The sequence below is a fragment of the Bos indicus x Bos taurus genome, chromosome 5 (genome assembly GCF_003369695.1).
Source record: "Bos indicus x Bos taurus breed Angus x Brahman F1 hybrid chromosome 5, Bos_hybrid_MaternalHap_v2.0, whole genome shotgun sequence".
NCBI classification, from domain to species: domain Eukaryota; kingdom Metazoa; phylum Chordata; class Mammalia; order Artiodactyla; family Bovidae; genus Bos; species Bos indicus x Bos taurus.
In genome coordinates this window covers 3,661,263-3,675,051 of record NC_040080.1, presented here as the reverse complement: position 1 = coordinate 3,675,051, position 13,789 = coordinate 3,661,263, and the positions used below count along the sequence as shown (strand labels likewise).

At 66.0% G+C, this 13,789-nt stretch overlaps 1 protein-coding gene across 3 annotated transcripts in view; it reads left to right on the top strand.

Moving 5' to 3' along the window:
* Positions 1–10,441, top strand: part of LOC113892106 — a 37,103-nt gene extending 26,662 nt beyond the window's left edge. Inside the window, exons 4-5 of one of the 3 annotated variants that reach the window (XR_003510967.1) lie at positions 1,005–1,146; positions 8,767–10,441. Coding sequence is in view for 2 of the 3 variants with exons in the window: in XM_027540509.1 (XP_027396310.1) it covers positions 1,005–1,061 (57 nt within the window). In the remaining variant the exon portion in view is untranslated. Of the gene's footprint in view, positions 1–1,004; positions 1,147–2,949; positions 4,201–8,766 lie in introns of those variants that run through there. The other 2 variants (XM_027540509.1, XM_027540510.1) reach the window with 2 other exon arrangements.
* Positions 10,442–13,789: the final 3,348 nt, after the last annotated feature.

Below are 13,789 nucleotides of genomic sequence, written 5' to 3'. Positions count from 1 at the left end.
CACCTCCCACAAGCTGTACGGCCCGACAGGTTTCTCTGGAGTCCTGAGTCTCTGTTTACCCTCTGTAAGACTTGGGTGGGAATACCTCCTAGCAGAGTTTGGGAGTGCAGAGTGAACCCCAGTGCACCCGTGGCTTCAGCAAAGAGGCTGGCGGTAGAAACCAGTCTTTGCAGGGGTTTATGATCCACTGAAGGGCTTCCGTGGTGGCTCAGACGGTAAAGAATCTGCCTGAAATGCAGGAGACCTGGGTTCGATCCCTGAGTCAGGAATGTTCCCTGGAGGAGGGCATGGCAGCCCATTCCAAGATTCTTGCCTGTAAGAGTCCATGGACAGAGGAGCCTGGTGGGCTACGGTCCGTGGGGTCACACACAGTTGGACGCAAACAGAGCAACTAACACTGCGCTTTTTCACGATCCACTGAAAGAACTCCCCAACCGGGCGCCCTGCTGGCCTCGTCTCCCTTTGCCGGAGCAAGAAGAAGGCATGAGGCAAGGCAGAGCCACCACTGCCCCGTGCAGGATGGGGACTTGGCAGTAGCCTCAGCTCCAGGTGGCTCGGGGCTTTATTGGCAGCACCTCTGAGGCAGCCAGGACGGATTCGGTGGCCCAGGAACCCAGGCCTGCTGTGGTTACTGACCACGGGCTTTGGGTCAGTTTCACAGGCTTGGGAAGGGCGTGGAGCTGGCCCTCCGAGTAAGGACTCTGCTGGAGGTGGCTGAGTGGGGAGAGGGGGCCTGTCTGAGGCCTCAGAGTCTGAGCAGCTTCGTGCTGGTCATGGGTCTGTTTGCACATCGCCGGAACAGATGGCCCACCTGCTTGGGGGTATCCCAGGCCCCCAAGGTTCTCCTGGCCCGTGGTGTCCCCCGAGAGGCTCTGGGTGCCCCTGAGCTGTGCTGGGCGCTGTGGGGTCTTGGGGCGCGGTCTCGGGGAGACCAAAACCAATAGTGTGCAGACGTAGGGCGTGCACTTTCCCGCAAGTTAACCAGCATCTCTTTCTCCTCCCAGGCCTCGTCCCTCCGCCCCGACGCCTTGGTCCTCAGCTGGCGCCCGGAGCTCGGATGACTGTGCCACCCTCAGGCCAGGTAGCGTTTGAATGTCGAAAGTCAGAGCTCCCCACCCGCTCCGTCCCGGCGTCACCCTGGGCTGGGTATGTCTGAGAGAACACAGGCATTTAGCACGCGTGTGTGTGTGTGTGTGTGTGTGTGTTTTGGGGGGGGCGTGTCACAGGGCCAGACAGGCAATTCTTGCCCGTTTGCTCGGGTTCAGCTGGGGGTGCGCACCCCCCTCAGCTCTGCCCTCCCACCAGCCTCTTTCTGCGGCCGAGGGTCCAGGCTGAGTACGGGGCCAGGAGCTTGCTGAGGTCTCCCCCAGGCAGCTCAACTTGGGGCGTGTTTCCGGCTGGCCCCGGCACGTAAGGTAGACGAAGCCCCCTTTGCAAGGAGGCAGCCGCAGCAAGAGGGCCTGGGCCGCGAGCGGGGGACTGGTAACTGCTGGGCAGAGCTCAGGGCTCGGCGCCTGAGGACGTCCTGCCCTGCCCCTTGGCCCTGAGGGAGCTGTCGTGCTCCTAGTTTGCTGGTGCCCTGGCCACACCCTGCCCCTCCCAGGAGCCAGCCTGCACTGCCGACTGCCGGGCCCCCTTGGCTGCTGCCAGCCTCCTAGAGGGTCACGGGGTCTGTGAGGGTCAGGGCCGGACTGTCAGCCTCTCCCTGTCCCCTGCCTGGTGCCATAGCCCGGGACAGGTCTGCCTAGAGAGGGCCCGGGACCCCTCTGCCATCTGGGCCTCGCGTGTTTACAGGTCCAGCCTGCCCGCCAGACTCTGCAGACGCCGTCCCAGGGCTTTTGTGTCTGCATGCAGGGCCTGCGCCAGCCACTGCCTGAAGGCGGGGAGGGGGGAGGCCCCCCGGGGGACATCAGGGGCAAGGGGAAGAGAGACCTGACGGGAGTGTAACAGCAAAGGAGAGAGCAGAGGGGTGTAGGCCCCGGAGAAGGACGACACCAGAGAGAAGGACCGGGGACCGCCGGGCCGTCGCTGGGGAGACAGGGCCGCGGGCTCCGCTCACGGCTGGGCAGTGCAGCCCTCTCCTGGGCACTCCCTGTGGAATCCCCCCAGCCTCCCAGCGGAGACACGGCCCTGAGAGCTGTGTCCAGCACCCGGGCTGGGGCACCAATGTGCCCCTGGGACCGACCCCCAGGGCCTGGCAGACACGCAGGAGGCCATGAGGGCACGTCCCTGGGTGTGCGCGGGGCACACGCCCTGCTTCTGTACCCCGTTGGCTTTGGCCCACCCCACCCAAGACTCCACAAGGCCCGGCACAACTCAGGGGCACCCAGATCCTCTCGGGGCACCACGGGCCAGGAGCACCTCGAGGATCTGAAGTACCCGGGGGCAGGGGTCGCTGAGGGACCCTTTCTCCAGGCCGTGACCCCAGACACCCAGCAGTCTTAGGCTCAGCAGGTACAGCTTCTCAACGTGGCTCCGCTGTGGGGTGCCCCACGCACGCCCGCGTGTCCTGTGGACCCACATCCACGCAAACCCCCAAAGAGCCAGCGGGGCGGCCTCTGGGCGCCAGGGAGAAGAGGGACAATTAATTCCCTGCAGAAAACTGGCCACCAGGGGTACTGACCGGGCCCCACGTGGCTCCCGCCTGCTGCCCAGTGTGGATGCAGCACCAGGGTGGGCACAGGGAAAGAGGCCAGGGCGCTGCCCAGGACCCAGACCTGGACACGGGCCCTGCCCTGGCCTCTGCATCTGCCCTGGTCTCTGCATCTGCCCGTCTCCATAAGAGCACAGACCTGGCTGTGCCCCCAGATATGTGAGTAGCGTCTCCCCTGAGTTGGTCGCTTTCCAAGGGGTCCCCTGCTGGCAGCAGCCAGGTCCGTGATGACCCCCTGGACCTGTCTACCATCTTTAAAGTGAGACTGGTCTCCATCCTGAGTTTTCCCTCTGCAGGGGCAGGGAGGAGTGGCAATGGCTGGACTCACGGCTCCCAGAGCAGGCTGCTGGTCTCTGCCTTACGTCTGGGGTTCTGCACCAGGCACTGGCTGACGGGGTGAGAGAGATGTGCCTCTTGTCCACAGGAAGTGGGGAGGGGGGCTCCCCAGAAGGGACATGAGTCAGGCAAGCAGGACAGGAGTCTTGAGGCGCCAGAGGAGGCTGGGGCTGTTGTGGGCGGCTGTGCTGGGGTCAGGCGGGGTCTCAGTGCTGGAGGAGGTAGGAGAGCTGTGGCCACGCATCCCTGGGGTGTTTCTTGGCAGCTGCCTGTGCCGCCTTTCCCCTGCCCCGGACAGACAGGAGGTGCCAGCCTGGATCTCGGGGTGGCTGTGCCGGGGTGTCCCTAGAAGGCAGGAGGGCCCCTCAGGCCACTTGGTCAGAGGCTGCCCCGACCTCAGGCCAATGAGGACCCAGACCCCGTGAGGCATCCATTCTGGGGGCCACCCAAGGGCAATAGGGCCTCTGCGGCCCGGTGACCGGGAGCTCAGGCAGGAGAAGGTTCTGGAGAGGGCGCGGCCCGGCCCTCTCCCCGACCCGGCCCCCTCGGCCCGGGCTGCTTCCTGAGTGGACGGCCGCCTCCTGCCGCGGGCGCCCTGCCCTCGCGCCGCCGCCTTTGTCTTCCCAGAGCCGCACAAAATGGCCGCCGGCCCCCGCCATTTTGTGAGCGAGAGTGCGACCCGCCGTCCCCGCGCGGCCTGGCCCGCGCCCGGCCCGGCCCTGGCCGGGGCCACCCCAGGCTTGGCACCGGCCGGCGTCTTGGTGAGGCGTCTGGGAGCCCCGACCCTGCCGGCCCCTCGTGGCCCCGGGCCGGCCCGCCGCGCGGGTGGAGACGCTGCCCGCCAGCGCCCGGGAGCGGCCCCGTCGGGAAGGCTGTGCCCCTAGGGGAGACCTCGCAGCCACGGGGCCGCCGCGGACAGTTCTAGAAATAGCGGGGTTGCGGGGGAGCGGGCCCCCGGACGCGCCGCACACAGAGGCAGGCCTGTGTAGGCCACGTGGAGGAGGCAGGCGGCGCCCTCGGGCCTCCGAGTCACCCGCTTCCCCGCCTGAGCAGCCTCAGGCTTCGGTCGGACCGGCACTGCCTGTCCTGAGGCGCCGCCCGCCCTGAGGAAGCCGAGGCGGCTGCTTCCTGGAGGAGGGGCGCTCCCTGCGGCCTGGGCCCACCGCCTCGGCACCCCTGGAGACCAGCCCCTGAGACCCCAGACCCCGGCCCCCCTGGTCCCCGGCGACCAGACCCTGAGACCCCGGCCACTCCCGCCCCCCAGACCCCCGGCTCCCAGACCCTGAGACCCCAGACCCCCAGACCCTAAGACCCCGGCCCTCCCCCGCCCCCAGACCCCCAGCTCCCAGACCCTGAGACCCCGGCCACTCCCGCCCCCCAGACCTCCGGCTCCCAGACCCTGAGACCCCAGACCCCCAGACCCTAAGACCCCGGCCCTGCCCCGCCCCCAGACCCCCAGCTCCCAGACCCTGAGACCCCGGCCCCCCCAGACCCCTGGAGACCAGACCCTGAGACCCCGGCCACTCCCGCCCCCCAGACCCCCGGCTCCCAGACCCTGAGACCCCGGCCCCCCCCAGACCCCCGGAGACCAGACCCTGAGACCCCGGCCACTCCCGCCCCCCAGACCCCCGGCTCCCAGACCCTGAGACCCCGGCCGCCCCAGACGCCGGCTCCTCGGAGACCAAACCCTAAGACCCCGGCCCTCCCCTGCCCCCCAGCTCCCAGACCCTAAGACCCAGCCCCCCCCCGCCCCGAGTTGGGGCCTCTCCCTCCCAGAGACAGAGCTCTCCGGTCTCCTTCCGCACTCCGCTCTAGACTCTGTGTGAACCCGCGCCGCCCCCCGAGTCAGCGCCGGGCGATCGGGGCAGAGGCGGCGGCCGTGTGAGGGGCAGCGTAGCGGCGGCCGGGGCGGGGGTGGACGTGGAGCCGCCGGGCGTCCACGCCCACCCGCAGGACCCAGCGACGAGGGCCTCCGACGGCAGTCCGCGTCCTTCCCTGAGGGGTGCAGAGACGTGTCCTGGAAAAGAGGCCGGGCCGATGTTGGAGGAGAGGGCGCGCGCGTTACAGAGGCTGTGCCCTTTCTTTGGCATACGGGGCGTGCCGGGCGGCCCCGGGGCCACGCTCTGGCCTGTGGTCCCCGGCTGGCCAAGGCTAGGCCCTCGCCGGGCAGCACGCGCAAAGCAGAGCGCACCCCGGGCCCTCGGGAGCGGTGGGGCACTGTCCCTGGACACCCGTGGCCCCGTCAGGCCCTCCAGGCTGGGTCGGCTGCTGGGCACACAGTTCCCGTGTTTTCCGCAGATCCCTGCTCCTCGCGGTTCCCGGAGAGGACATTCCGTCACCATCGAGTGGGGTTTGCGCGCTGCGCCCTCCCAGCGCCGGCTCGGGAAACCCAGCCAAGGACGGGGTGGTGCCACGCCCGCCCAGGCCCGGAGCCTCCCGGGGAGGGGGGCGCAGGGAGCCCTAGCAAGCAGAAGGTACATCTTGAGGGGCTGTGGCCAGGTGGGGCTGCCCCCAGGGCGCGGTTTCACGCCGCCGGGCGTTTTTGATGTGGTTGCATCTGGTCCCCCACCCACCCCGTTCTTCCCTCTCCTTGCCTTGTGACCCAGACTGTGGCTGCGACTGAGAATATTTTCAGATAAATAGACGCCTTTGAGGTTAAAATGATTGCCTAATGGTTAAACACCAGACGGAGACACCCACCGGGCATGGAGAGGGCTCTGCCTCCTGGCTGCTGTTCCCTTTGGACTCTGAGCAGACCCTCTGCGGTGAGGAGCAGCTTCCCCGGTGATTGCCCCGCCCCTGGGCACAGGCACCTGGACCTCCTTCCCGACAGCCCTGGCTGGCATCCTTGCCCCACTTACCAAGCCACCAGGTGAGGCCAGAGGTGCTGACTGACTTGCCTGAGGCCCATCGCTGGTAGAGGCCAGAGCAGGGGACAGAACTGTGGCCGGGCAGCTCCCAAAGCCATCGGTCCCCAGCCTGTGCCCATGGCCCCCGTGAATGCAGGGGTGTCTGCAGAGCAGGGCTGGATCCCACTGCAGCTTTAGCCTCCCGGCCAGGAGGAAACCCCCAGCTTCCTAGATGCTAGGACTTCCTGGGGGCTTTGGGACTCACACCTCTGTGGGCAGTGACCCTCGGTCCCTGGCGCATGTCTGGCCCCCTTCCCTGGGGATTGGACATTTCCCGTGCGTGCCACCTCCCAGCTGCAAGCTTGGAGGAAGACAGGAGAGCAGGCAGCCAGGGCAGCGTACAGACTTACGGGGATGGGAGGCCTTGACCCAGAGAACAAGGGCATGTGTCTCAGGGAGACTGGGCAGGAAGGGTACCAGTGAGAGGGCCCCCGTCTCCCTGAGAAGAAAGGCAGGCGTTCCAGTGTCTGTGGGTGCCACTTCCCCACCTACGTGGCACCACCAGGCTGTATACAGGGCTATGGGAAGAGCCAGGGTCAGAAGGCTAGGTTCCAGATCTAGTTTTTATTCCTCTGTCCCCCAGAGGTGCTTTTGGGGCATTGAAGCTACTGGGCCCTGCACTCAGCTGAGCTCAGAAATCAGTAAGCCTCCGCTCCGCCATAAGTTTGTCCTTCTTACACCAGGGGCCTTTTTGCATTAAAAAAATTTTTACATTGCAACTTTTGATTCCTGAGTTTTGGTGCCCCTTTCAAGTGTGTGCCCAGCTCTGCCCAGTCTCTGCCCGTCCCCAGCCAGCCTGTGCTGGGCGCACATCTCGTTAACTTTATGGGCCATGTTTGTAGGGAGACCCGGCCCCCGGATGCCACCCCCCACGCCTTTTTCCCAGACTCCATTGTTGGCACGGCTTGCCGAGCAGAAACACTGGCTGCTTTATGGGGAGAAACCTAATCGGGGTGGCGGTAGGGGGAGCCGTCACCGGGGGGGGGTCCAGGCTCCCAGTGGCCCCAAGCCAAGCCCGAGGTGACTGCGGGGTGACACCGTCTGTCTGCCTCGCTCGCTCCAGACATCCGCCTGGCCCTGAAAGGGCCACCTGCCCACCGAGGCCTCCCACACACCTGTCCCCAGTTGGCCTGGCTCCTCCCTGCCCGGCGCCCTGCCCACAGGCCGACGCTGGGGCCTGGGGCTGGGCCGGCGGTGGCAGATGGCAGGGCAACTGCTGACCACTCTCTCCCGCAGCCCTGCCCAGGGAGCCCCTTTCATGGCACAGTGGCTGCTCCTGCTGCCACCCCCGGTCCAGGCTGACCAGGAAGGGTCCCTTAGGAGGTCTCAGACCCCTGCCACCCCGCTGGAAGAGGGGAGGTCTCTGCTGACCCTCCCTGGGCTGGACCCATGCTCACTTTTAGGACTGTGGGGCAGTGGGCCGAGCAAAGCACGCCTCCTGACACCCGGAATCGAGGCCTCCCCACCCAGCTCTGAAATGTCTCCACGATTAGGTTTCAGACCTGGGTCAGTCTTCCTTCCTTCCCGCCAATCCTGGGTTGTTGGCTAAAGAAAGAGCCAGGTTGTATGAAAGCGGTTCCCTGGTGGGCAGGCAGAGCCCGAGTTTGGGGAACCCTGCTGGGGGTACACCTGCCTCCTGCCCACCTGGAGAGGCCATTAGTTGGGCCGCCTCGTGGGAGCCCGCCCAGCCCTCGTGGAGAGAGGAAGTCCCCCTCATCCGGGGGCACTGTCACGGGCACCGCTTGAGTCAGCTGCATGCCTGCCACGGTTCTGGGTGTCCAGACGTGAGACCTGGGGCCCAGGAGGGCCAGGCCAGGTCGCAGAGCCCGGACAGTGAGAATTCACTGGGGCGCTCCCCCCCCCACTGGCCTCCCGATGGGCAGTGAGCGAGAGGAACGTGCGTGGGGAGCGCAGAGTCTTCATGGGCAACAGGGTGGTCACTCCTGGCTCAGGAGAGGCCAAGGCAAAGGCCAGGAGGTGCGCGGCAGGGTGGGGAGGGCTGTCCAGGGTGCTCTTCTGCTCTGGAGGGGGAAATGATGGGAGCCGGGCCAGGCGGGGCACAGAGATATGAGCCCAGGTGATTGATGGACGTCGGGCCTCTGGGAGCGCAGAGGGACGAGGGGCAGGACAGCACTCCTACAGCCTGGTGGGCTGACCCTCCGTCCCTGTTACCGGCCAGGGACACCGAGGCTCAGTGGTTGGCACATGATAGGGCTGGATAGACCCCAGTGGCTCTGGCTCCGAGTGCAGTGACCTGGGATGAGGCTCAGGCCCTCCAATTGGCCGAGCGGGTTGGAGCCAGGTGGGGCCGTGGTTCGCTGAGTGAGCCCTGGCTGAGGCCTCACACCAGGCCCTGGGTGCCCGCTCCCACACGTTTCTGCTCTTGGGACGGTCCGAGGCTTCACTTTTCAACTTCGTTGTTCGGAGTCTCCTCTGTGAACTGGGGAGTTTGGTTCCTCCTCCTGGGTCCCACAAATGGCCTGCCACACAGGAGGCAGCACCCATCTCTCCTCCCCTTGCCGCCCCCTCCCAACATCGAGGCCCCAGAGTGAGCCTGGAAGGTCTGGCCACCCGGCATGGGAACACCAGTGGCCCTGGCCACTCACGGATGCGGACTGGGTCTTGTTCATTCCCCATCTGGGGTCGTCGGACACAGGGCAGCCAGAGTGGCTGCTCTCTCCAGGCCTCTCCACGGGGTGTGTCGCCAGGCAAGGGGCCATAGTGAGACAGGCTGGACTGAGATGTGGGATCTGCAGGAGGTGGACGGGCGAGTCCAGGGAGGAGGCGCAGAGCAGTGGCCGGAGCTCAGGCTTGGCTGCACCTCTCACGAGGTCTGACGCTTGTGTCTTTTTTTCTAAACCCCAACAGGTCAAGAAGTGGCGCTGAGATGGGAGTGTCTGCCTGAGGCCAGCGTTCCTCGTGGGGAGCCCAGCCGGGACGCCCAGGAGGCCCCTGTGCTGCGGGACACCGGCCCACCCCGGCCTCGGTGTGGTGACTGTCCCAGGGCACAGGAGAGCACAGTGACTGTGCGTGTCCCTCCGGCCATCCTGGTGCTGGGAAGTAAGGAGCCTTGGCGGGAGGACTGTAACGGGGAGGGACGCGGTCAGGGCTGTGTCTGTGGCGCCCTGTGGCCTCAGCCGTCACGGAGGACCCTTGGTCACCCTCTCCTCAGCCCCCGTCCTTAGAGGCTCTGTCCTTGGGGACTCCCTGGCCCTGACTTCCGGCAGGGAGTTCAGGCAGACAGTACGACGGGACCCTGAGACCCTCTCATGCAGATGCTCCTCTGGGGCCTCGAGGAGAGACAGGACAGCTGTGACCACAGGCCAGCCAGGAGTTGGGGTGCTCCCGGCTCCACACCCCGGTGACTGTACCTCAGGCTCGTCCTCTGGGTGGACGGCACGGTATGGGTGCCGGCATCCCCATCCCTGGCTGAAGGCCCTAGCACTGACTTCATACTCCTTGGGGTTGTTCGGGAAGCGGCCACTGCGCTGTTCATTGGGCCTGGGCATGAGACCCCACCTGCGGTAGTGGGCGAGCCAGAGGGCGGGCCCTTTCCCTGCCCAGAGCCCACGGGATCAGTGATCCTGGCTTCACTGGGCCCGGGAAGACCACACAGCATGGAGCAGCCTGGTGCCTGCCTGGAGGAGGCAGCCTGCTAGGGAGGGGTGTCGGGGGAGGTGAGGGGTGTCTGACGGCTCGGGGCTCTTGTCCAGTGGCACCAGTTACAAGGCAGAGGTGTTACCAGGCAGAAAGCAGGAATGACCTGTCTTCTGCCCTGCCACCCATCGGCAGTGTGACCTCATGACAGTCATGTGACCTGTGTGGGGGCTCAGGCTCGGGCACCGGGCCCTGTGTCTGCGGCTCCAGCCCAGACACCCTTCCCTGAGAGCCAGGTTCCCTTCTGGAAGGAGGGAACATTCTAGAGCTTCTGCCTGGTGGGAAAGCCCGGGTTACCCTGATGGCAGGATCAGGCTGCTGGGGAGGGAGTGCCCCCGGTCCAGCGGGTGGAGGCGGGATCACAGGTGGCGGTGCTGTGAGATGGGGACGTGGTGGGCACTCTGGCCACTTTGGGCACAGGTTGGCCTCTGACAAACGCCAGCCTTCCTCCCAGCGCCTCCAGCACAGGTCGCCTGGGGACACCGCGGCCTCTCCGGTCTCCAGTCCAGATGGGAGCGGTCTGGTCGCCTGTGAGCCTCTCCTGAGAGCCCCGCGGGCCTCTTCGCTCCACCGGTGTCCCTGCTCCCTCTCCTCCCTCCTTCCCTCCCCTCCCTGGTCAGCGGTCTCCTCCTGCGGGGCAGCTCCCTGGGCCCACAGGCCCCTGCTGACCTGCCTGCCAGGGCCCCGGGCCCTCAGCCTCCAGCGCCACCCTGAGCTCCTGCCCCTGCCGCTCTCCGCCGCCGCCGCCTCCAGGAACCGCCTCTGGGAGCCACCAAGTCCGCCCAGTCCAGGCTCCGAGACTGACCGACGGCCCTTTGGGGTGAGGTAGTAGGTTGTATAGTTTGGGGCTCTGCCCTGCTATGGGATAACTATACAATCTACTGTCTTTCCTGAAGTGGCTGTAATACCGACAGCGGCCAGCACCCAGGACCCTGGCTTGGGAGGGTGGGGGGGCGAGGGGCGGGCAGATGGGGAGGGGTGCGGCCTCTGCAGGGTGGGGCGGTGCTGTGTGACCTGGGGCAGGTCCCTTGACCTCTTTGAGCTTCAGTTTCCTTATCTGTGAAACGGGCCTGGTGAGGGTTGAGGGCAGGACCGTATGAGGTGTCCAAGGAAGGCTCCACTCAGCCGGCCCTTCCCTCCCCTCACGCCATCTTTGCCACCTGCTCCTCGCTCCGTCCCCCTGACGGGGCTCGTGGGCGGCCCTTAGTCCGGGCTGCGGCCGACCCTGGATGCCAGGAGGAGCAGCCCCGGGGCCAGCTGAGACTCGGCTGGGGTGGGACAACCGCGCCCCAGGACGGCCCACGGGGCCAGCTTCCATCTGCCCGTTTCTCCAGTGGCCAGCCCGTCCATCTCAGTGCCAGGCCTCTGGTCAGCGGAGGGAGGGGGGCCGGGGCTCCCCGGTTGAAGGCAGGAAGAGAGAGGCGCGTTCTCCAGCCCGCGGCAGCCCCGTGGGTCCTGTGCCCATTCCCCGCGCCCACAGGCAGGCTGGACGCCGCGGAGGAGCCGTGGTACCGTCGGCGTGGCCCTCCTGCCCGGTGCCCGCCTGGCCCTCCACGGCTCCGGGGGCCGCGGGCTGGGCGGCAGCGGGACGGCGGACCCTCTCACCCCCGGGTGCCGGCGGGGTGAGGTAGTAGGTTGTGTGGTTTCAGGGTAGTGATGTTGCCCCCTCGGAAGATAACTATACAACCTACTGCCTTCCTCGAGGGGCCCAGTGACGTCCACGGAGGGTCCGCCCCCGCGCGCAGCAGGCGACTGGGTGGCCAGGCGGGCGGGAGGCTGCGGCATGCACACCCGGAGCGCAATAAAGCTGTTCAACGTGGAAATGGAGTCGGCCCTGTTCGTTCTGGGAGCCCGGGGGCTGGGCGCTGGAGGGCGTGTGTGTTGGTGTTGGGGGGCGTGGGTCTGGCCCGACTGGGGGGCCATCTCCGGGCTGCTGGGGGATCAGCACGCCCTCGTCTGCCAACCCGGCCGCCTTCAGGCCCTCCTGGTGGGTGCAGCCCTGGACCCCAGCCCCCACCCATCTCACACCCCGTTTGAGCACAAGCTGTGGGAGCTGGGCTCCAAGGTGTCCCCGGGCCCCCCTGCAGGGGTGTGGACCCCAGTCAGCCACTCAGAGCACAGTCCAGGGCCCCGCCCCCCGATGCCACCACAGATCCAGTGCCTGACTGGAGCCCGGAAGTCCCCAGTGCTCTCAGGACAGTTTCGAGTAGCCCTTAACGTCGGGGTCCCTCTCCGGTCTGCCTGCCCTCCCAGCGTTCATCCAGTTTCTGCTGGGGTCTCAGGCTGTCTGCCAGTGGCTGCTGCAGGCCTGTCCCCAGGACGCCAGCCCAGGTGCTGAAGAGACCCATCGCCCTGACTCAGAGTACCCTTGGGAGAGGCTGACACGCCTGGGTCCACTCCCCGCCCCTGTGCCCACAGCTGGAGCAGCCCCCGCCGTCACCCCACGACGCCCTGCAGGCTGGCTCCTGCTTGTGGCACAGGATGTGCAGACAGGACAGTTCAGGGGCCCCCGGCTGCAGGACAGACAAGGCTCAGGCTGATCCTGGGCAGGGTTTGGGACAGGGACCCTGTGATGAGGCCAGAGGAGGCTCCTGACGCCACCAGGGTCCCGGAGTGGGGAGAGGTGGGCTGAGCCTGGCACCCCCTCAGCCCAAGTGCAGCAGCCTGGGGCTGTGGAGGGAGCCCCTGCCCCGCCTCCCCAGCCATGATGACTGTCCCAGTCCGCCATCTCAGCCCCAGACCCCACCATCCTGAGCCTCCTGCCTGGGTCCTGCAGGCCCCCAGCCCTGCGTGGCCACACCTGTGAGGCCAGCACCCTGACATCATCTGTGGCCTGGCTGCCCTTGCAGAGCTGCAGTTGCACTGTGGGTCAGGGTGGGAACCCAGAGCAGGGACCCCCAAGGGGCAGGGAGGGCTTTCCAAAGCAGGGGCCATATGAGCTGGGTCTTGATGCCTGTGTAGGAGTTTGCAATTTGCTGGCTGTGTGGGTCATCAAGGAGAGGCACTGCCCACCTCCTCTTCATCACCTTGGGTCAGTCAGCAGCAGAATCTGGCTGCTTATGTTCCTGGACACCCTTTCTGTCCCTCCTGTCTCTCTATCCCCACTCCCACAGCAAGACCTCAGAGCTGCTTGGAGCAGCTGCTCTGCCCTTCTGGGCACTGGGCTCCCACCTGGACTCATCCCCGCCCCTCCTGCCTGCCATGGTGCTGAATGCACAGCCCCTCTCCTCTGAATGTCCGCAGCTCAGCACCACCTTTGGCCATGAGAGCCCATGTCTCTCTGAGCTGACTGTGACCATGGATACCCTCCTGGCACTCTTGCTGTGTCTGGCCCTGCAATCAGAGCTCATGGCCTGGTAGGGAGCAGGCCAGACACACAACAGCCACCTGTTGTGGTCAGCACCATGATGACAGCAGCCCAGGGGCTAGGAAAGCCCTGAAGAGCCCTGGGCCCAGCATTGCAATCGGAGATGGCTTCCTGGAGGAGGTGACACCTGGTTCACCCTGCAACTGTCTCTACCTTCCAGCCTCTCATCTGTCACCAACTGGCTGACCCCAGAGACCAACAGGGCCCCAAATGTGGGCCCGAGGGGCATGGGGGAGGGTGGTACCTAATCACCTGCTGCTGCTCCTAAGTCACTTCAGTCATGTCCGACTCTGTGCGACCCCATAGACGGCAGCCCACTAGGCTCCCCCGTCCCTGGGATTCTCCAGGTAAGAACACGAGTGGGTTGCCATTTTCTTCTCCAATGCATGAAAGTGAAAAGTGAAAGTGAAGTGGCTCAGTCGTGTCTGACTCTTCATGACCCTATGGACTGCAGCCTACCAGGCTCCTCTGTCCATAGGAGGTTCCAGGCAAGAGTACTGGGGTGGGGTGCCATTGCCTTCTCTGACCACCTAGTCACCAGTAATGTGCAGAAGCAGTTGAATCCCAAAACAAACTGGATGAAGTCAGGGTGGGCAAAGCAGCTACTTTGTCTGGGAAGCCCTGGGAAGTGGCAGAAAGGGCCAGGCTTCAGGAGCAGAGGTCTGGGCAGTTGCTCTGCTCACCAAGCCTCACTTTCCCCACCCCACTTTGTAGGGGCTGTTTGATGGATGGAAGAAGCTAGCAGTTGAGACTGCTCAGCTGGGGTAGTGGAGCCGGGTGGGGGAGTGAGGGAGCCAGGGGCCAGCCCGGAGCCCTGGTCTGAAGCTGGGCGCCTGCTGCCACCTGCTGCCTAACCAGGGAGTGGCT